This window comes from Dendropsophus ebraccatus, unplaced genomic scaffold (assembly GCF_027789765.1).
Source record: "Dendropsophus ebraccatus isolate aDenEbr1 unplaced genomic scaffold, aDenEbr1.pat pat_scaffold_526_ctg1, whole genome shotgun sequence".
Classification (NCBI taxonomy): domain Eukaryota; kingdom Metazoa; phylum Chordata; class Amphibia; order Anura; family Hylidae; genus Dendropsophus; species Dendropsophus ebraccatus.
In genome coordinates this window covers 64,476-85,542 of record NW_027210127.1, presented here as the reverse complement: position 1 = coordinate 85,542, position 21,067 = coordinate 64,476, and the positions used below count along the sequence as shown (strand labels likewise).

The window sequence follows — 21,067 nt, the reverse complement described above, 5'->3', positions numbered from 1 at the left end:
AGGTAAGCAAGGGCTGCAAGGACATCGGTAACGATGTCCCTGCAGCCCCTGTTAAACGATAATCGGGCCGTGTAATAGGCCCAGTAAACGAGCACCGATCTAGCACATCGACGCTTGTTTACAGTTATTATCGGGCCCCCATCGGCCGTGTAATAACACCCTAAGGCTAGGTTCAAATTCCTTCCAGGAACAGCTTGTTCAATAGCGGACGTTAACTGATGCAGATGGACACCTTTGAGATCCCATTGACCTCAATGGGGATCTGTTGAGTTTTTATCTGCTGTATGTTTATTTCGCAGGACGTGAGCAGATAAAAAAATAAATTCAGAGGAGTAAAGCCCCAGTGAAGCCAATGAAGCCAGCCCTATCGAGCATTCACCAGATAACTTACAAAGGTTACGTCAAAAGGAGAGTAAACTCTGCACAGGGACGCCGTCATCTCTGTCCCCAAGTCTCTTGAAAAATGGAAAACAGCAGTGTCATGCGAATCAAGTTCAGAACTGGAGTCGGACTGTAGTAAAATCCTGTGGGAATCTTCAAAGGAGCCTTGGACAGAAAGAGCCAGCTCCGTTTTTTCTATATACATAGAAGAGAGCGTAAAAGTGATTGTATGAAAGTATCATTATCGTATTTACACCACAAGGCTATGTGCACACAATGGGGGAGATTTATCAAACATGGTGTAAAGTGAAACTGGCTCAGTTGCCCCTAGCAACCAATCAGATTCCTCCTTTCATTCCTCACAGACTTTTTGGAAAATGAAAGGTGGAATCTGATTGGATGCTAGGGGCAACTGAGCCAGGTTCACTTTACACCATGTTTGATAAATCTCCCCCAATGTCTATTTGGACGGCTGTCATTTTGGTGCCAAAATACAGCCGTATTATGCCAATTATGTCCATAATTAGCATAATACAGTCATATTTTGGTACCATAAAAAGAACTTGTGAGAACATAGTGACTGTCTATGTGACTGTAGCAGGTGGAAAAGCTAAATTTCTGTAACATTTGGTATTTCCTAAGATTAAAGGGGTGCTCTGGCAAAAATCTTTTTCTTTCAAATTAACTTTTAAGCTGCTGTATGTCATGCAGGAAGTAGTGTATTCTTATCAGTCTAACAAAGTGCTCTCTGCTGCCACCTTTGTCCTTGTCAGGAACTGTACAGAGCAGCAGCAAATCCACAGAGAAAACCTCTCCTGCTCTGGACAGTTCCTGACATGGACAGAGGTGAGAGCAGAGAGCACTGTTTTAGACTGGAAAGAATACACCGCTTCCTGCAGGACCTCCAGCAGCTGATAAGTATGGGAAGACTGGAGATTTTAAATTTTTAAGATTTAAAAGATTTTCGCCGCAGTTCCCACTTTAAAAAAATAAGTCCTTTCTTACTTTTAAAGGGTTCTTTCCTTTTTTTCGGGACCTCCACTTGTAGAGTCACCATCTCAGGACACTGAAAGAAATGTTCACTATCATTCTCATCTTATAAAATGTTAGGAGAAAAAAATATATCAGTTGCTTCATTTGTATCATAGAATATTTTTTACCTTATTATACCTTATTATTGTTATACCATAAATCTTTTTGTCTATAGGCAATGTGTAAACTGTGTTACTAGAAGAATACTGGCTAATTTTAAAGATCCTGTAATCACTCAACAGAGAGAAGAGATCAGGATGTACTCATAGCCATCATAACAGCCTCCCTACCCCTGAAAATTTACCTATAGTTCACTAGGAAGGCAATAGGTATTTTATTTTAGGCCATTTTAAAGATGTGCCACACGTTGAGATGTTAAAGGGGTTGTCCGGCAAAAATATTTTTCTTTCAAATCAGCTGGTGTCAGAAAGCTATATAGATTTGTAATTTACTTCTGTTTAAAAATCTGAAGTCTTCCATTACTTATGAGCTGCTGTATGTCCTGCAGGAGGTGGTGTATTATTTCCAGTCTGACACAGTGCTCTCTGCTGCCACCTCTGTCCATGTCAGGAACTGTCCAAAGCAGCAGCAAATCCCCATAGAAAACCTCTCCTGCTCTGGACAGTTCCTGACATGGACAGAGGTGCCAGCAGAAAGCACAGTGTCAGACTGAAAAGAAAACTTCACTTCCCGCAGGACATACAGCAGCTGATAAATGGAAAGACTTGAAATTTTAAATAGAAGCAAATTACAAATCTGTATAACTTTTTGACACCAGTTGATTTGAAAGAAAAACGATTTTCACTGGATAATCATTTTTTCTCTACTTTTAGGCTATGATGTTCTCACAATGTTTGTTTCCAGTTTTATTTTTAGGGCCATCATTTTGAGGTGAAAATACAGCCGTATTTTTGCCTGAAAAAGACAGCTGTCCAAACATATGGCTGAAAAGAAGACAGTGTCTGAATATAGCCTCAAACTCTATTGATCGCCACCCCAGTGTACGTTAGCTTAATGCGTAATTCACATATTATTTACTACTTACCACCAGGACTCCATTAGTAGTGACTTTTTTCTGTGTTTCTGGGCTGGAAATAAATTTAAAAAAAAAAAATAAGATTAAAAAAAAAAAAAAAAAAAAAAGATTTTTATGGTTTCTAAATACAATTTTTTATGTTGTTTTAATACTCACATTACTACCAGATTTAACTCCACCTGAAGCTCCGTCTGAAACTATTAAACATATATTCTTACTATCTTTGTAATTAGAATTAAATCACACTACTTTAATATCAGTTCAACAATTGACATGGTCTGTCTGTGATGTAGAAAATATCATATTACTTCATAATATCAATATCAACTTTTATGCCCAAAATGGCATTTATATGGCTGCATTCTATTATTCCTAGTCTGGTTGAGAATATTAAGTAGTTGTTTTCTGTGTAAAAATAAACAAACAAATAAATAAAATCTTAAAATAAATCTTAAAATAGATAAATATAATCTTAAAATAAAATAAATAAATCTTAAAATAAATAATAAAATAAATAAATCTTACAATAAATACTTAAAATATTTAAATAAATAAATAAATAACGTTCCTTCACCTCTTTTCTTTTATTTCTGACTTGGACTGTGAGTTGAAGAAACTTTCCGCTTGAGCACCTACCATGACCAATATAGGAATATTGGGGAATAAGCCCTCCTAACCTTGTCAGCTGAAGTTGGATGGGGGGAGCTAATAGAAGGTTTGGCAATATTATATGGATACGTCATCAAACATAGAAATACCCCTTTAGGCTATGTTCACACTACGTATTTTGTGCGGTGTGATACACAGCCTGTTCTTCTATGGGATCCCACCCGGAGCGTATACACATAGAACACTGCAGCTGGAAAGATTATCCGGCCGATACTTAAGTACGGAACATCCGGTCTCTCACATCGTGTGCACATAGCCTTAACGCAGCGGTGGGGAATCTCCGGCCCGCGGGACGCATCCGGCCCCTGAGACCTCCCGATGCGGCCCGCAGCTCCCCTGTGATGTGCACCACTCTGGTGGGGCAGGAGCGGTGCACATCTTCCTTCCCCTGCGGGCCGCGAATGATGACATCATATCATTGCGAGCCGCCTGCAGGAGAAGACGGGTACGGGCTAGAGGGGAGAGAAGAGAACCTGGGCAGCGTGGGAGCGGAGGAAAGGTGAGTGGGATGTTTATTTTTTTTATCTGGGACTGGGGGTTAACTAGGCTACCAGGGACATGACTGGGGGGGGGGGGGGGGGGGGTTAACTAGGCTACCAGGGACATGACTGGGGGGGGGGGGTTACTAGGCTACAAGGGACATGACTGGGGGGGTTAACTAGGCTACCAGGGATATCACTGGGGGGGGGGGTAACTAGGCTACCAGGGACATCACTGGGGGGGGATGACTTGGGGGATAACTAAACTATAAGGGGCATCACTGGGGGTTAACTATAATAGCAGGGGCATTAGGGGAACAATACTTTGCCTTGCCCCAGGTGCTGCAAACCCACGCTACTAACTGCCGCGCACAGTATGCGGCCCTTGGATGATTTTATTAATGCCCGACCGGCCCTGGACATGGAAAAGGTTCCCCACCCCTGCCTTAATGGGTCTGTGATATCACATTATTCAATGTTCTCCCAAGGTCAAACATATGTTACTGATCTTCCTTGGTACCAAGGTGGATTACAGCCTTTATACTGTAAATAAGTGAATCCCTCTATGTGGGGAGTATTTGGCGTCTACTAGTATTTCAGCATATAACAATATGAGAGCTTTACACCATTACAGTTACCTCTTTATCTAGACTGAAGTTTTCCACCACCTTCTCATTGAGTGGAACATTTCCCACATCATAGCTCACAGTGAACAGATGGTCGTCCGACGTCCCTACATCCTCATCATGAATAGACAAATCCAGGATGTTCTGTGGGTACAAGGGAATATTCCGGACTCTTATTCTGGGCATTAATGTATAATAAATGGCTGTTATAAATGAGGTCATATGATAGTATAACCTTATAAAGGTTTCCCCATGACTAACTAATATTTATATGTAGAAGATCTTCATTGGTCTTGGGAATAAGGGGTTAATGGCCCCAATCTTGTCTCTTATTCCAATAAAGAAGAGGAAGAAATCTTGGCCACCAACATATTTTTGATTCACCACTCAGATTATACACATAGATTATTTATTTATTGAGACATCTTATTTGTTATTACCATATTTGTATCTCAAGAGGCAGTAGACACAGACTGGCACCGTAGACCATGGGTCTCCAAACTGCGGCTCTCCAGCTGTTGCAAAACCACAATTTCCATCATGCCTGGACAGCTAAAGCTTTGGATTTGTCTGTCCACGCATGATGGGAAATGTAGTATTGCAACAGCTGGGGGGCCACAGTTTGGAGACCCATGCCATAGACTTTGCCTATCATTAAGGCCAAACCTTAAAGGGGTTCTCCTAAAATCAAGTTATCCCCTCCGCATGGCTCAGCACTTGGCAATGTCTGCCACTGATCAGCTAATTCTCGCGCTGTGTACACTGCAGTGAGCCTGCAATGATAGCTTTACCCCTACTTCCTGTGTTCTGTCTTAGTTTCTCTGTGACTGAGCCTAACAACAGGTAATGATTTGCGGATTCAGTGGAAGGGAGACACCTAGTGGAATAATCCCTTCAAATCATATATGGATTTTTCAGACTACTAATATTCCTTTGTATTGTGGGTACTAACAGACCTTAGGCTAGGCTGACACCTTTTGTATGGCAGTAGAGTAAATAGTTGCTAGACTTACATGGTCACAAACAACTTCAATCATATCTGTGAGCATTACTTCCAATTTACTCCATTATATTTTGCAATATGTAAGGTTTTAGCCGCTTTCACTGAATCTGCAGTTCATTACCTGTTGTTAGGCTCAGTCACAGATAAACTAAGACAGAACACAGGAAGTAAGGGTAAAGCTATTATTGCAGACTCACTGCAGTGTATACAGCCTGGCTCTGCTGTCAACCATAGGATTGCTCCTTTACTTATGTACCCAAACAGATCTTATTTCGGAGCTGCTCGCTTCTTACCTTAACCTGGCTGTGGAGTCGGAAGTGAAAGATTTCATCCCAAACAGGGTTCGGATTGTTCCATATGGTCTTGGTTCTCTTTTTATCTGCCAGCGATGTTGGGAGCCATAAGCATACGTAGCAGTCCGGTTTGGTCACTGTGTACAAGTGAACATCCATATGAGTAAAAATAACATGGACATCCATGTACAATCGTCACATAAAACCTACAGTCAGATAGACCTAGTGCGGATGGTGTTCTGCAGCATTAGAGCAGAGCAGGGCATCTGGAAAACTGCCATGTCGCCCCTTACTGCTGCCACTATACGGAAGTATATATCTACACTAAAAACTATAAAAAAATTTTTTAAATAACTTACAAAGTAATATGACTTTAGCAAAGCAATGTATTAGCACAAAAAAAAAATTCTTGGGTCTCCGGAGTACCTCTTTAAGGCAGAAAGAAAGGAATTGAAGGGGTACTCCAGCGGGGGGGGGGGGGGGGCTATTTTGGGATCTGGCCGGGGAGGAGGTGGCTAAGGGAAATGACGTCTACTCACCTCCCCGATTCCAGCGGCAAGTCCCGTATCGCGGACTTGAGACGTCACGTCACCAGGAAGCGGCCGGGCACCAGGGACTGGAGCGCCACGATACGGGACCCGCCGCTGGAACCGGGGAGGTGAGTGGACGTCGTTTCCCTCAGCCACCTCCTCCCCAGGCAGATCCCAAAATAGCCCCCCCCCGCCGGAGTACCCCTTTAAGGCATTAAAAATAAAAAAATCTAGGCAGAATTGAGGAAGTATGAAAAACTTGTCTCCTTGTGGTATCAAGAACTGGGTATGAAAAATTGGACCATTGTAGGAATCTTAAAGGGATACTCCAGCCATATATATATATATATATATATATATATATATATGTCATCCTGTTTTTGCATAGAAAATAAGAAACATCTTAGGCCCCTATTATAACAATCAATTATCGGCCGTACTTGGCCGATTACCAGCTGATAATTGGTTGGTGTAAAAGGTAACGATCAGTCGACATGCACAATATTTGCTGATTATTGACTTTAGACATGTTGAATCCCTTTGATAATGACAGCTGCAACGTCACGGCTTAGCAGAGCAACTGCCCGCTCAGCCAATCAGTGACTGGAGAGGTGTTCTGCACAAGTCACTGATTGGCTGAACAGTTAATCGCTCAGCCAAGTACGTGACATTGCCACTGAAAGAACTGGTGGCTGTCAGCTGGAACTGGGGGCAGCGCTACAGGGCACGGGCAAGGAGACACATTTTACCTTTTATTTATCAATCTGTGCTTCCAGAATGTAATAAATGTTTGTATACTCTAGGGCAAAGTGTCTTAGAGGTGTTCACAAGGCCCTGAAGTGCTGAGGGCTGGAATCACTCCTTTTTCCCTCCTTGACAGTCAACTGGAAGCCAAGCCCTGTTTCTGAATCTTGTGTACTGTGTACTACAAATTGTGCGCACATGTAATGGTGCGATTACAAAGAGACTGATTTTGAAAGCCAAAGCCAGGAATGGACTACAAACAGTCTATGTTTGTCTTAAAGGAAAGACTGAGATTTCCCTCTTCTTAAATTCATTCCTGGCTTTGGCTTCAAAAATCTGTCAGATAACTCTCCCTGTGTAAACACACCATTAGATTTGTAAACACAACTTCTTGTTCTACCAGCAGTCATTGGTGTCAGCACTTTAGAATGTGAATTGTGGCTGACAGATTCCTTCCAAGGCAAGTTCTCAGTTCGAGGTTGCTCATAAGCAGTTAGGTGTCTCGGTATTTCACAGTCCACACTTATAGCCTACTTAATTTACATAATAATTATTAAAAGTAAGTGATGGATGAGTTCTGATGAGGTCCTATAATATGAAAGACATCAAACCCAAGTGACTATAATATTCATGTCTCATCAAAAAGCTTATTAAGGGTCCCTTCACACCTACCGGATCCACAGCGGATCTCACTTCTGTGGATTCGAAGCGAGAACCGCTGCTGATCCGGTACCATTCACCTCTATGATAGAACATATTCGCAGCGGGATTAACATCCCGCTGTGAATATGTGCTTTAACCCCTCGCTGCCCGCACCCTGCCACTGCATCCCCATCCCCGGCCGCATCCCCCCCCATCCCCCGCCGCATCCAGCAGCCCGCATTCCCTATCCCCGGCCGCATCCTGCAGCCAGCCGCCGAGAGCATAAAGTACCTGCTCGGCGGCGCGGCTGCAGGATGCGCTGCCGAGCAGGTTCTTTATGCTCTCGGCGGCGGGCTGCAGGATGCGGCCGGGGATGCGGGCTGCTGGATGCGGCATGGGATGGGGGGGATGCGGCCGGAGATGGGGGATGCGGCCGAGGATGGGCTAATGCGGCGGCGGGGCTGCGGACAGCGAGGGGTTAAAGCACATATTCACAGCGGGATGTTAATCCCGCTGCGAATATGTGCTATCATAGGGGTGAATGGTACGGGATCCGCAACGGTTCTCGCTTCGAATCCGCAGAAGTGAGATCCGCTGTGGATCCGGTAGGTGTGAAGGCACCCTAAGTAAGACATTGTTATAGAGTAACGTGAGAAAAATGTTGTGTTTATATACATATTGTGATGGTGACACCTACTTATATTTGGTGTATGAGTTATAGGATGCTACAGGGTTTACTAGCCACCCCTTGAACGGGCCATGGGTGCTCTTTAAAGTCAGTGGGTCAGCATCAATTCATGCTAGAAACTGATGACACTGTTAGTATAAGGAGACACATGGTACCTTTCCTCTGTGTGTCTGTGCTTCCAGAATGTAGAAAAATACTTTTGTCAAAGAGGTGTCCCCAAGCCCTTAAAGGAGAAGTCCGATGAAAATTAAAAAAAAGGAGGAGAATAAAGAGGTGCGAGAAAGTAAACGTACCTATCCTTCTGCCCTGCAGCAGCGCTCCTGGGCCTCCTTGATAGTTGCCATCCACCTGCAGCTGTTCCATCACGTACATGGGTGATCAATTGCCTGCTGAGTGACTGGGGAGGAACACTGTCCCTGTCATTGGCTGGCTGAGTGAGCAATTGCTCAGCCAGACCGTGCCATTGCAGATAGAAGAGACGGATATGTGACATACCCGGATAGCAGCAGAAACTGACATCCGGAGACCGTCAACAGGAACCCGGGAGCAGCACTACGGAGGCGCAGGGATGCGTAAGTTTACTTTGTTTATTATTTTCCTGCACCCTGCCTGTTTGTCTTTCAATTTTAAGGGACTTCTCCTTTAAAGAGTCACTGTTTATTAGGCAAATATGCCATTATCTGCATGTAAAAAGCCTTTTCCCAGGTCCCCCCCCTCCTCTCCTTTCTGTCATCCACTTCTCAGAATCAGGAAATCTCGACTGTTTTTTCATCAGTCGGATCTGTCTGGTCTATGAAGAGGGGAGGGGGGAGGAGGGAGATTAGCGGGCAGCTGAGAGCTGAGAACAAAGGATAACACAGCAGGGGGGGGAGCTATTCACAGTGCTATTCAGAGGTCAGAGAGGTCAGTGGTGACTGCAGAGGAGAGAGCCTAGTCATGTAGCTGTAAATTAACTCTTTGTTGTCCAGTTTTGCTGCCTTTCCTTTCTCCCTTTATAGGAAAACTATAAAGACAGGGGGGAGAGCTTCAAATTGCTTTTTCATGATAAAAAATCATTTTTCGGCTAATAAAACCAATTACGAAGTGTCTTAAAATTGCCTGTACTATTGATTTCTGCAATAAAAATTTTAACGACAGTGGGCTGTAATGTCTCCTCGCTCCCCTTCCCATCCCTGTCCATGCTTAATTGACAGCAGGAAGCTGGGACCTGCTCTTTAGCAGATTGGAAAGCAGAACTCCGCACTGAAAGCAGGGAAAGGGTTGGGAGGAGAAGCACGGAGGAGGCGTTCCAGCCGGAAGCACTGCAGGAGCTTGGGAACGCCTCTTTGACACTTTGCACCACAGAATCAAAGCTGTTTTTTTTCTAGATTATGGAAGCACAGACGGATATAGGAAAGGTACCATGTGTCTCCTTGCCCTCACAGATATCTAGCCTCGACCGTGAATTGCAGTTGACAGATTCACTTTAAGTATGTATGAATATTTGAAAAACTATACTCGTGTATTGTTTTGTTTGGTGTCTGGTAGGTTGGGATCCTCTTTAATTCTTCCTTACACATATTCTCCCTTACATCCTCCTATTATTATTGACAACACCCAATACAATGAACAAAACCCCTACTGTAACACTATGGTGTAAAGTGAAACTGGCTCAGTTGCCCCTAGCAACCAATCAGATTCCACCTTTCATTCCTCACAGACTCTTTGGAAAATGAAAGGTGAAATCTGATTGGTTGCTAGGGGCAACTGAGCCAGTCTCACTTTACTCCACGTTTGATAAATCTCCCCCTATGATCTGTTTCCATAGAATACATGATTCACTGGGCGTGACGGACGTTTAGTTTGAAGCGTGACAGAAGACCTCATTGCTGACGCCCCCTCCCCCCATCTTATTAACTTGCACACAGGTTGCATAAAATGAATAGATACATGACTAATAAAAATAGTGTGAGACTTCTACAATAACAGGAAATCACTCACCGACATCTCCCCCATGGATGTTCTGAGCTTTTATGACCCTCACAGTTAATTCATAGTTTGATGCCTCCTCCTGTAAATAATGAGTCAAATCAGGTAACTGAATATATAACAGAAGGAAGAATATATATATAATTCCTGTACCATTAACAAACTGCATGTTATACAAGGTAGAACAACACTTTCCTTTAAAGGGGTACTCCGAAGGGGGGAAAAAAAATCAACTGGTGTCAGAAAGTTATGTAGATTTTTAAATGACTTCTATTTAAAATCTGAAACCTTCCTGTATTTATCAGCTGCTGTATGTCCTGCAGGAAGTGGTGTATTATTTCCAGCCGCTCTCTGCTGCCACTTCTGTCCACGTCAGGAACTGTCCAGAGCAGGAGAGGTTTTCTATGAGGATTTTCTACTGCTTTGGACAGTTCCTGACATGGACAGAGGTGGCAGCAGAGAGCACTGTGTGAGACTGGAAAAAATACACCACTTCCTGCAGGACATACAGCAGTTGGTAAGTACTGGAAGATTTGAGATTTTTGAATATAAGTAATTCACAAATCTATATAACACCAGTTGATTACAAAAAAAAATAAAGAATTTCTATGGAGTACCTCTTTAATTCCTGCGTACGGTGAATGTGGTCACATGAAAAATATAAAAAATCATAATAAATTCTATAACTATATACAGTATATAAGCAGCCATATGACACCAGTGATTATTGCACTTGGTGAAGCAATGACAAATACAAGACAATATTGGGAAATACTCATTGTTACCTTAAATACCTTATAATTCAGTACCTATTGTTAGCACCTGCGCTCAATGTTAAATATTTTGCTGTCATTATGACAAGTAATTAACAGTAACCGCAGTATTATATTGCTGTTTCTTGCCTGGGGTGCTGCTGTTCTTCTCTATATAGGCGGCAATCACAATGGAGGAGTACTCACCCAGCTTTGTCTAAGCTACTGTAAAAGGAAAGAATCGTTCATTCTAATACAGGGGGAGGGAACCTTGGCCCTCCAGCTGTTGCAAGACGACAACTCCCATCATGCCTGGACAGCCAAAGCTTTAGCTTTGGCTGTCCAGGCATGATAGGAGTTGTAGTTCTGCAACAGCTGGAGGGCCAAGGTTCCCCACCCCTGCTTTAATATGATGAATGTGTCAGACAACTGCAATGTAAAATCTCTTAGGCTGCATTTACACGTTCAGTGTTTTTCCTGGTCCGTGATTGTGGTCTGCTAGCTACCTCCGTGATCTGTGCAAAACAGTCCGTTTTGCATCTGTGTCCGTTTTTTTTTAACTGTTGTTTTAAAGCATTTTAAATTTACATCTGTGAAAAACAAGGATCTTATTGATTTCTATGGGGAATCCTTTGCGTGCATCCGTTCCGAGTAATGACATGTCCTATTTTATAACGGCACGGATCATGGATCCGTGAAATCACGAAACGTCTGAATAGCCCAATAAAAAACAATGGGCTGTAAGATTGTCCGTGCGCACGGATCCGTGAGCGCAGACAACTTTACGGAACATATGAATGCAACCTAACATGGTCATGATCTAATTCTAACTAGAATTGCTCAAGTCCAATCGATTGACTTTTGATTACCGGTGGCTAAAGAAGTTGGATGCCGCCCTATGGCCATATCACATATTAGGTGGCCGTCATAATGTCTAAGGTGGTATGATTACTCCTTAAAGGGATACTCCAGAGGAAAAAAGAACAATATCAGAAAATTATACAGATTTGTTAACTTAGCAGGCCCGACCCGCATTGGTGTAGCATTTACTGAGCTTATTAAATTGCTTGATAATCATGCGGGCAGGGCTGCTTTTGCTTTAAAGGGGTACTCCGGCATCGGTGTATAGAAAATAATACAGATGTTATACTTACCTTTTTAAGCTCCCCCTGTCGTCCTTCGGTTGGGTCAGCAGTGACTGCCGACAAACCCATCTCCGCAGTGACAGCCCACTCAGCCAATCACTGACTGAGACGGGACAGCACCGCAGCCAGTAATTGGCTGAGCGGGCTGCTATTGCCAAAAGGAATTCATCTGTTGCTGTCATTGGCAGCTGTGGTCAGAGATATAACAGGGGAGTGTGGAGAGGTAAGCATAACATTTTTAATATTTTCTACATACCAATGACAAAGTACACCTTTTAATCGGCTGTTGGCTGCGCATCATCTATTATACAGCCGGAAGCTGATGATTTTTAATCATTTTAAAAGACAACATTCAGCCGATGAGCAAACAGTGGTTTACTTGTCAGCTGATCATTGCCTTTATTACAATATCTGCCCTTCTGTTTAAAAAACTCAAGCCTTCCAGTACTTATCAGCTGCTGCATGTCCCATAGGAAGTGGTGTTATTTCATATAAATTTCTGGTACCAGTTGATTTAATAACTATTTTTTTCACCAGTGATACTCATCTACCCCTGTTCCCCTGCAGCTACTGCTCACCACCACACTGGTTGCAGTGATAATCTGTCCAATCACTGTGAGGGGCGGGGCACTGCTGTGATCAGTGATTGGCTGAGCAGTGCAGCTCCTGCAACGGCGGACATGTCACGGGAACCGTACTGTGTGTATATTGCCTAAAGACCTGACAAACTGTCATGTATTCCTTCAGTGTGATCCCTAATATTTAGTAATTGTGAGCAAGATTCCTAATGACCTATTACACAATAATATAGTGCACCAGACGCAGCCGCCTTCCGCATTTTTATTCAGCAGAAATCTACCCTATCCCTATGCAGCCTCATCAATTCAATAGGTACAGATCAGAAATCCATCCCATCCCCACATATGCAGAGTCATCTCACCCTATGCGCTGTGACAATGACCAGAGATACAGGTTTGTGACTCACGCAGTGGGTCTGGTCTTGTAAAACATTAATGATGAATGCACGCTATAATTATGGGCAGAAAATAACAACATTATGGCAGTTCATCATGTTCCTTTATGAGTCTATGATACGGGAAGGGAGGAATGGATGATGTCACATGTATATGTATATATATATATATATATATATATATATATATATATGTGTAAGAAAAACACACATCATCATGGGGGGAGGGAGATCTAAGATGGTTTAAAGTGAAACTGGTTCAGTTGCCCCTAGCAACCAACCAGATTCCACCTTTCATTTTCCAAAGAATCTGTGAGGAATGAAAGGTGGAATCTGATTGGTTGCTAGGGGCAACTGAGCCAGTTTCACTTTACACCATGTTTGATAAATCTCCCCTGTGACGACGAACAGAATAAAAGTTAGGATGAGCCCGTCCTATAGCAAACTGTAATCCCTTGTAAAAGCTTCATTCACAATGGAGATCAATGTAAGGCTACGTTCACACAGAGCAAAAGGAGCGGATTACGCAAGGAAATATTTCCGCCTGAAATCAACTGACGCTGAATTCCGAGCAGAATATAAGCAGAATGTAAGCAGAATCCCTGCGTATTCTGCTAGGAAAGTGTTCAGCTCTTGACAAATTCAGCGTGGAATACTCGAGGAATCCGCATGCATTCAGCGCTGAAATTCAGCGAGTATTTGGTGAGTAAACTAGACTATACCAGAACATATACTAGAATCCTCCTCCCTCCCCCCTTTTCCCCATTTCCGCGCGGATTCAGCGAGTAATTTCCGCTTGTATTACACTTGTATTCCGCACTGAAACAGAAAATCAGAGCCCCATTGATTTGTATAGGCTTCCGCTAGCGGAAGAATGAACATGTTCATTCTTCTGGCGGAAAGCGGATTAGTTCAGTGCGGAAATTCCACTGTGTGAACTGCAGAGCAGAATTTCCATTCAACACAATGGAAATTAGCTCTGCACCTATTTTAACGGCTGAAATTTCAGCGCTGATTCAGCGCAGAAATTCAGCTGCTTTTGCTCAGTGGGAACGAGCCATAATGCCCAGTTGTAGTATTAGGCCCATTGATCTTTGCAGCAGTTATTACACCTATGGTCATGTGACTATATGTAAAGCTCTGATGTATACCTACGTCATATACCAATTAGTGGCATCCATCATACATACTATCCAATGGAGAAAAAAAAAAACATACTGTGCAATATGGATCTAGCTCAATGGAATACTGCGGAAGTTAGATGAGGTGTGAAATGAGGCTTAACCCCTTGACGACCGGGCCAATTTTCATTTTTGCACTTTCGTTTTTTCCCCCTTTTGTTTAAAAGGCCATAGCGCGCATATTTTTTCACCTACAGACCCACATGGGCCCTTATTTTTCGCCTCACTAATTGTACTTTGCAATGACAGACTTAGTTGTTGCATAAAATATGCTGCGAAACCAGAAAAAATGTATGTGTGGTAAAAATTTAATTAAAACGCAAATTTATTTAATTTGTGGGGGGTATGTAACGATAACTTTTATTTTATTTCATGGCTTTTAAAAAATTTAAATCTTTAAAAAGAGACGAAATGTTCCTTATTTTGCTCTATTCCCAGGCTTATGGCGCTTTTATCCTTTGGTCTATAGGGCTGTGTCATTTTTTGCGCCATGATCTGTTGTTTTTATAAGTACCTTGTTTGGGTATATGCAACTTTTTTTTATCACTTTTTATCACAATTTTCCCAAATTTGATGCAATCAAAAATGTACAATTTTGCACTTTGGCAAAAACCTTCACATTAATTAGAAGCCCCCAGGGGGACTTCTATATACACAGCACTGATCTCCCATTGAGATCAATGCTGTGTATATAATAGAGTAGTCCTCAGGCCTCACCAACAGGTCATGTTTTGAAGATTTCCTTAGTATTTCACAGGTGATATAACTATACTCACAGGTATTATCACACCAGTTCTTTGTGTGGGATATCCTCAAAACGTGACCTGTTGGGCCTGAGGACTGGAATTGAAAAGCACTGTAATAGAGCACTGATCCATAAGATCGGTACTCTATTACTCTGGTCTGCTGCAGACCAGACACAGGGAATACAGAGCCGGGATCAGCGTCATTCTGATGCTGAGGCCCAGACGAGTCAGGAGAAGGGATCCCCCCTCCACGATCGCATCGCGGAGGGGGGATCCCCCCACTAGACCACCACAGATAGGCACCATAGGGCATTTAAATGCAGCTGTCATGTCTGACAGCTGCATTTAAATGCCCTTATTAGCGGGCACAGCAATCGTCCGCGCTTGCTAATAGCAGCGGTCCCGGTCTGCAGAAAGCAGCCAGGATCGTGGCGTTTCAGAGGGGGGTCGCAGCGTGGCCCCTCTCTAAACCCCCCTAACGGCGCCATGACGTATGAGATAAGTCATTGGTCGTTAAGGGGTTAAAGGGGCAAAGTTATTCTTTCATATGGTTCCCAGGGAGAAGAATAATAGCCAATGCTGAGGTCACATAGCTCCAGTTTCCTGGCGTGAAGATGTGGGGTCAAAAGTTCACTTAGCCAATTGGTGGCCATAGAGGCACCACCTCCGAGCAAACCTATAATGTCACTAGTGATGAGTTAACATTCCAATGTTCGTTTCAGTTCCCGAACACACACACACAAAAAAAAAATGATCGTGATCGGTTCAGTTTGTGTTCACCAAATATTCACAAACAAATAACGACCGCACAGTAGAGTTGTATGTTTCGGTGTATACAGATTATCAGATGCAAAGCATAAAATACACAACAGCGTATCAATTACGAGGTGCGTAGCATTAGCGTATTAGCGTATAGCGTATACGCAATGACATGCACACATGTAATCACACTAGGCCGCAGTGTGCAGTCAGCTCAGCAAGTCAAGAGCCCAGCGAGCCTCCTTTTTGGCTTTGGAGAACTCAAATACATTGTGAAGATAATGGACAGGATGGACGCCTGGTCACTACAGGGTTAAGAAATGAATCCTTATAGTTCTAAAACACTGGATTCTGTCACCCTTCCTACACTGACAATTTCACAACGTTCTAAGCCCTACTCGGTTAGCTCTCCCTCCCTACACTGACAATGTTCTAAGCCCTACTTGGTCAGCTCTCCCTCCTTACACTGACAATGTTCTAAGCCCTACTCGGTCAGCTCTCCCTCCTTACACTGACAATGTTCTAAGCCCTACTCGGTCAGCTCTCCCTCCCCACTGTGAATATTGCTGCCTAACTAAATGCAGATGCTGTCCCTGTTTGTTTCACACTCCCTACTGAACGGCACAAGAATCAGGAAAGACTGTGAGAAAATTCGCCTCAGCATTGCGTTTTTATAGCATGTACGTAACGTACGTAATGCTGCTAATCTTACAGCAAATCACAGTAATGTCAGTAGTGAACATGGCTACTACATTACCTGATGTGCCCTTCCTTCCTTGCATGTTCATTGGCTCGTTCAAATTGGTAGGAGGAAACTTGCGCAGTTGCGTAAATCGCAAGATAAACGTTCGTATGTTCGAAAATGATCATAATAACCATTCTGATCATCGAACAGATTAGGGCCATGTTCGTACACATACGAACATGTTCGCTCATCACTAGATGTCACATCCCTGAGCCAATCAGCCACATAAACCCAGCGTCAGCTGGGGAGCGAGGGAGGTAAGCATATATTTCTTTTATTATCTACCTATAACTGACAGCCAAGCAATTGTCAGATATCTCCCCTGCTCGCCACCCCCACTTCTCATACACAGGAACATTTGCCACAGGGAGGGGTAAGCTGAAGTAAGCGGCTTATCTCTCCTGAAACAAAGGGGTCGGGCGGTGATTTTCCATGATCATCATCATCTGTCAGGAGAGCCCCAAACATCTTAGACTGATGAGTGGTGGGTTTGTCAGACTATAGTCTAAGGTGTTTTGGGACCTTAAGACTTCAGTTAATTTGGCTGACTGTTTAGAGTGTATATAGGAGCCCCCTGATTCTCTCTTGATAGATGATTTTGATAAAGAGAAGGGTCAGATGAAATGGGTTTTTACTGCCTGACCCTATTGTCCTGGGGAAGATAAGCCACAGCCAGAGCTGTCAGGATGTGGCCTACCTCTCCCTTATAGAGGAAACATGAACTTTCAGCCATATAAAATGTTCATATGTATGAGGATGTTGGGTTATTGGCCACCCACTAGAGCCGAGCAGCCGAGCCCTCCGAACCCATATTTGTTCTGAACTTTGCAAAAAGTTCGGTTCGCTACCAAACTAAATTTTTTGCTAAGTCCGGACAGGTTCAGGAAGAGCGTCCGCACGTCTCAAAAAACAAACCAAAAAAAAGTTGTTCTCACTGATATATTTATATGGCTCTCCGGTCCCATTCCATGGTATTCTCCGGTGAAGGCGCACTCAGCCAATCACAGGCTGACTGGGACGGAACAGCTCCAGGCCTGTTATTGGTTGAGCAGGCAGTTATTCTTGTCTCTAGAGTGACAGCCCGTTAAGCCAATCACAGGCTGCGGTGCTATCCTGTCCCAGTGAGCCTGTGATTGGCTGAGTGGGCTTTCACTATTGAAACAAACAGGCTGACTGGCACAGGACAGCACCACGACCTGTGATTGGCTGAGCAAGCTGTCTTTCTAGAGACAAAATAAACAGCCTGCTCAACCAATCACAGGCTGTCCCATCCTAGTCAGTGAGTGGTTCTTCACCGGAGAAGACGACAGCACCAGAGTACGAGGACCCTGAGGGAGCATGGACATGTATGATTAGGGCTTTGTTAACATTGGGTTTGGCACGAAACTGAATGTTACATCTGCCAAACCCATATTAGTCCACATATTACCAATTATTGAGGCCTGATTCATACATATTTCCAATACTCCATAGCATGAATACAGGACACATTGCACAGGGTCATCTCAGATCTGTGACTGCATGGTCCATGAGGCTGAGAGCTTGTGTGATCATTGCTTTGCAGCTAAGCTCTTTTTATGCCTTGCATTTACAGCCAACTAGGGGGCTCTACTAGGTAGGACCCATATCTTTACACATTTACACCCTATGATTACACATCTGTTGGCAGTGACTCTCACTCTATTGGGAAAACCTTCTAATTACATAGGGTGAAGATAGTTACACTTATATATAGATTCTATTGGCAACAATAACAGAATCATGTGAAATAAAACCACTAAATGGTACATTATATGAAAATTTTAAGTGTCCCTGTTGTTGTTATAACTTTCAAAAACTAAATCAGCAGATGTGATACAAAGAAGGTTCGCATTTACATTCATTATTTTTTTGTTATCTTGCTGTAAAACAAAGCTATACTTACCTGTATCCAGGTCCAGTCTCCTGAAGGCAGCTATATAAAAGCTATACTTACATGTGTCCAGGTTCAGTCTCCTGAAGCTTTTTAGTCTTGTGCTGGTTGAAAAAAAGAGACTAAACACATGAAGTCCCTGCCAGTACAGAGTCACAGCTCAATGTGTCCATTAATCACATGACTGCCTTCTCCGTGAGTGCAGATGACCTGGGAAACATGGGACTTCCTGTGTTTAGTCTTTTTGTAAAAGTAAAACACAGGAAGTGCTGTGTTCTCCATAATAACTAAAAAAAAATATAATTAATGTAAATTGCAGAATGCTTTATATCACATCCACTGCTGATTTAGGTTTGGAAAATTATAATGATAACGACACTTTAAAACGTACATATGTTAAAGGGGACAGCCATTTCTTAGAATTAAGTCACCATGGTGATCACCTGGTCACTATGGGTTGAGCTATTCTAACCAGGGGCATAACTACCACCGTTGCAGACATAGAGGTTGCTATGGGGCCCACCACATCAGGGGGCCCAGTGGCCAGCTCCTGCAATACACTGGGCCCCCCTGACCCCAATTGCTCGTCAGTAATTTGCAGTAAAAGAAGCTCTGGGGCATACCAAGTATAATAATGTCGGTATGCTCATACTAGTAACTCTTTATGGCTAACCTAACCTGTGCATCATGCTTATGTTCTCCAAAAAACTAAACCGCTATAAGAGGTGTCTGGAAGTGGCTACTCTTGTTGATAACACATGCATGCTTGGTCGAGAAGGTGTTGCTACCTGTTGGCCAAACATGTGGTTTGCCAACAGTAGCTATTGATAAGATATATGGAAACCTATTGTTTAAATTCAATTTTCATGTTGACATATTTTTTAAGAATTGCTAGTGGTGTTTTTTTTTTCCATTTTTACACCTATATTATAAAATAATTGTAAAATCTTTCAATTCTACTGCTGGCCACTAAGCCTAATAACAAGCTGACATTTCTTGTACTGTAAAGATCACTTTACAGCAGTCGCCTCATTAACATCGTAGACAGGATTACAGTGAATGTTGATATCAACATATAGATAAGATGGGATCAGACTGTTCACAACAGGTGATGATCATAGCTCCCATCTTCCTCCTCACTGCACAAGTCACAGAGCATGCCTAGAAAACTCTCCATTACAAGTGAATAGAAACAGATTAGAAAAAAAAAAGAACATGTTTCAGTATCTGTATCTAATCCATAATCTAGGTCATGAATTCACTTTAGGACTATAGTGATAGCTATGTAGAGGCTCGTAGTCTACACACTGCCTTCTCACTAGGTTATCATGTACCATCTTATGTTGTGACAAGTTATAACAAGTACAGTACAATATTAGATATGTATCTCATCTACATATTCACTGTATACAAGAGGTAAGAAACCTTGGCTCTCCAGCTGTTGCAAAACTACAACTCCCATCATGCCTGGACAGCCAAAGCTAAAGCTTTGGCTGTCCAGGCATGATGGGAGTTGTAGTTTTGCAACAGCTGGAGAGCCAAGGTTCCCTACCCCTGCTGTATACCGTATGTATTTTATTTTTAACTCATTATATTATTCATATATTCTGTATATAGTCATATATATACATTGGGGGAGATTTATCAAACATGGTGTAAAGTGAAACTGGCTCAGTTGCCCCTAGCAACCAATCAGATCCCACCTTTCATTTTTTTAAAGAACGTGTGAGGGATGAAAAGTGAAATCTGATTGGTTGCTAGGGGCAACTGAGCCAGCTCTACTTTACACCAGTTTGATAAATCTCCGTCATTATATATATATATATATATATATATATATATATATATATATATATATATATATGTGTGTGTATATTATATATATATATATATATATATATATATATATATATATATATATAGTCAGTTGTATTTGAACCAAAAATTAAAGGGAATTAAATGTATTTGTTTGTTATGTCATAGGTGACCAGAATGAAGAATAAGGGCTGTTTACCTTGTAAAATGTTGAAGGAGATATTGTATTCATCCTAGAGTAGTTCACGTCCCATCCAGGTCAGGAATCTCAGTAACAGTAAGTATCTCTGAAAGTCCTGATGTCTTTTACCTGAACGTCATGTTACTCAATCCCTCAGTAATCCCTCCCATCGTAATTGTTTTACTCAGTCCCATCTTCCTTGTGTCAGCGATGACACCCAAGTCATTTCAGACCTGTGACACCACATAGGGAAGGAAGACAGGAGACTATATTATGTATATGTAACCTGGGTATGGGAGGAGGCACTGTGTGGGTGCAGACATGGCATGGAGCCCAGCTAGTCATAAACACGAATGAGGCATATCAAGGCAATTTGGAAAAGTGAAGATCTAAAAAGTTTTATATTTTTATAAATGCAATTATAAATTCCAATAAAATTTATATTTTATCTGATAAAGAGGAAATTTACCGCCTAGATGCAGAGGTCACAACTGACCGTGGCATCTAAGGGGTCATATGCTCTGATCCTTGCTGCTGGTCTCAGCTACAGTAAAGAGCTGGTACCTGGCAAGCATAGAGCATGCACAGATCCTGAGCCTGCCCTATAGCCCCTGGTCTGACAATTGATGCATTGTAGTGATGAGCGAAAACTGTTCGATGGAATAGATATTCGATCGAATATAAGGTATTCGATCTATCGAATATTATCGAATAGTTCGCTGAATATTCAATAAGCGTTCAAATCCCCTAGCTTCCGGTTTTTACCT

At 42.5% G+C, this 21,067-nt stretch overlaps 1 protein-coding gene across 1 annotated transcript in view; it reads right to left on the bottom strand.

Annotated features, from left to right (window-relative positions):
* LOC138777148 (cytosolic phospholipase A2 delta-like) overlaps nucleotides 1-20,479 on the bottom strand; it is a 30,996-nt gene extending 10,517 nt beyond the window's left edge. The window contains exons 1-8 of the mRNA XM_069956254.1: nucleotides 20,319-20,479; nucleotides 10,104-10,173; nucleotides 5,520-5,656; nucleotides 4,236-4,367; nucleotides 2,606-2,646; nucleotides 2,459-2,501; nucleotides 1,387-1,447; nucleotides 392-576 (exon numbers count right to left, since the gene is read on the bottom strand). Coding sequence (XP_069812355.1) covers nucleotides 392-576; nucleotides 1,387-1,447; nucleotides 2,459-2,501; nucleotides 2,606-2,646; nucleotides 4,236-4,367; nucleotides 5,520-5,656; nucleotides 10,104-10,173; nucleotides 20,319-20,351 — 702 coding nt within the window. The 5' untranslated portion in view covers nucleotides 20,352-20,479. The remainder of the gene's footprint in view (nucleotides 1-391; nucleotides 577-1,386; nucleotides 1,448-2,458; nucleotides 2,502-2,605; nucleotides 2,647-4,235; nucleotides 4,368-5,519; nucleotides 5,657-10,103; nucleotides 10,174-20,318) is intronic.
* Nucleotides 20,480-21,067: the final 588 nt, after the last annotated feature.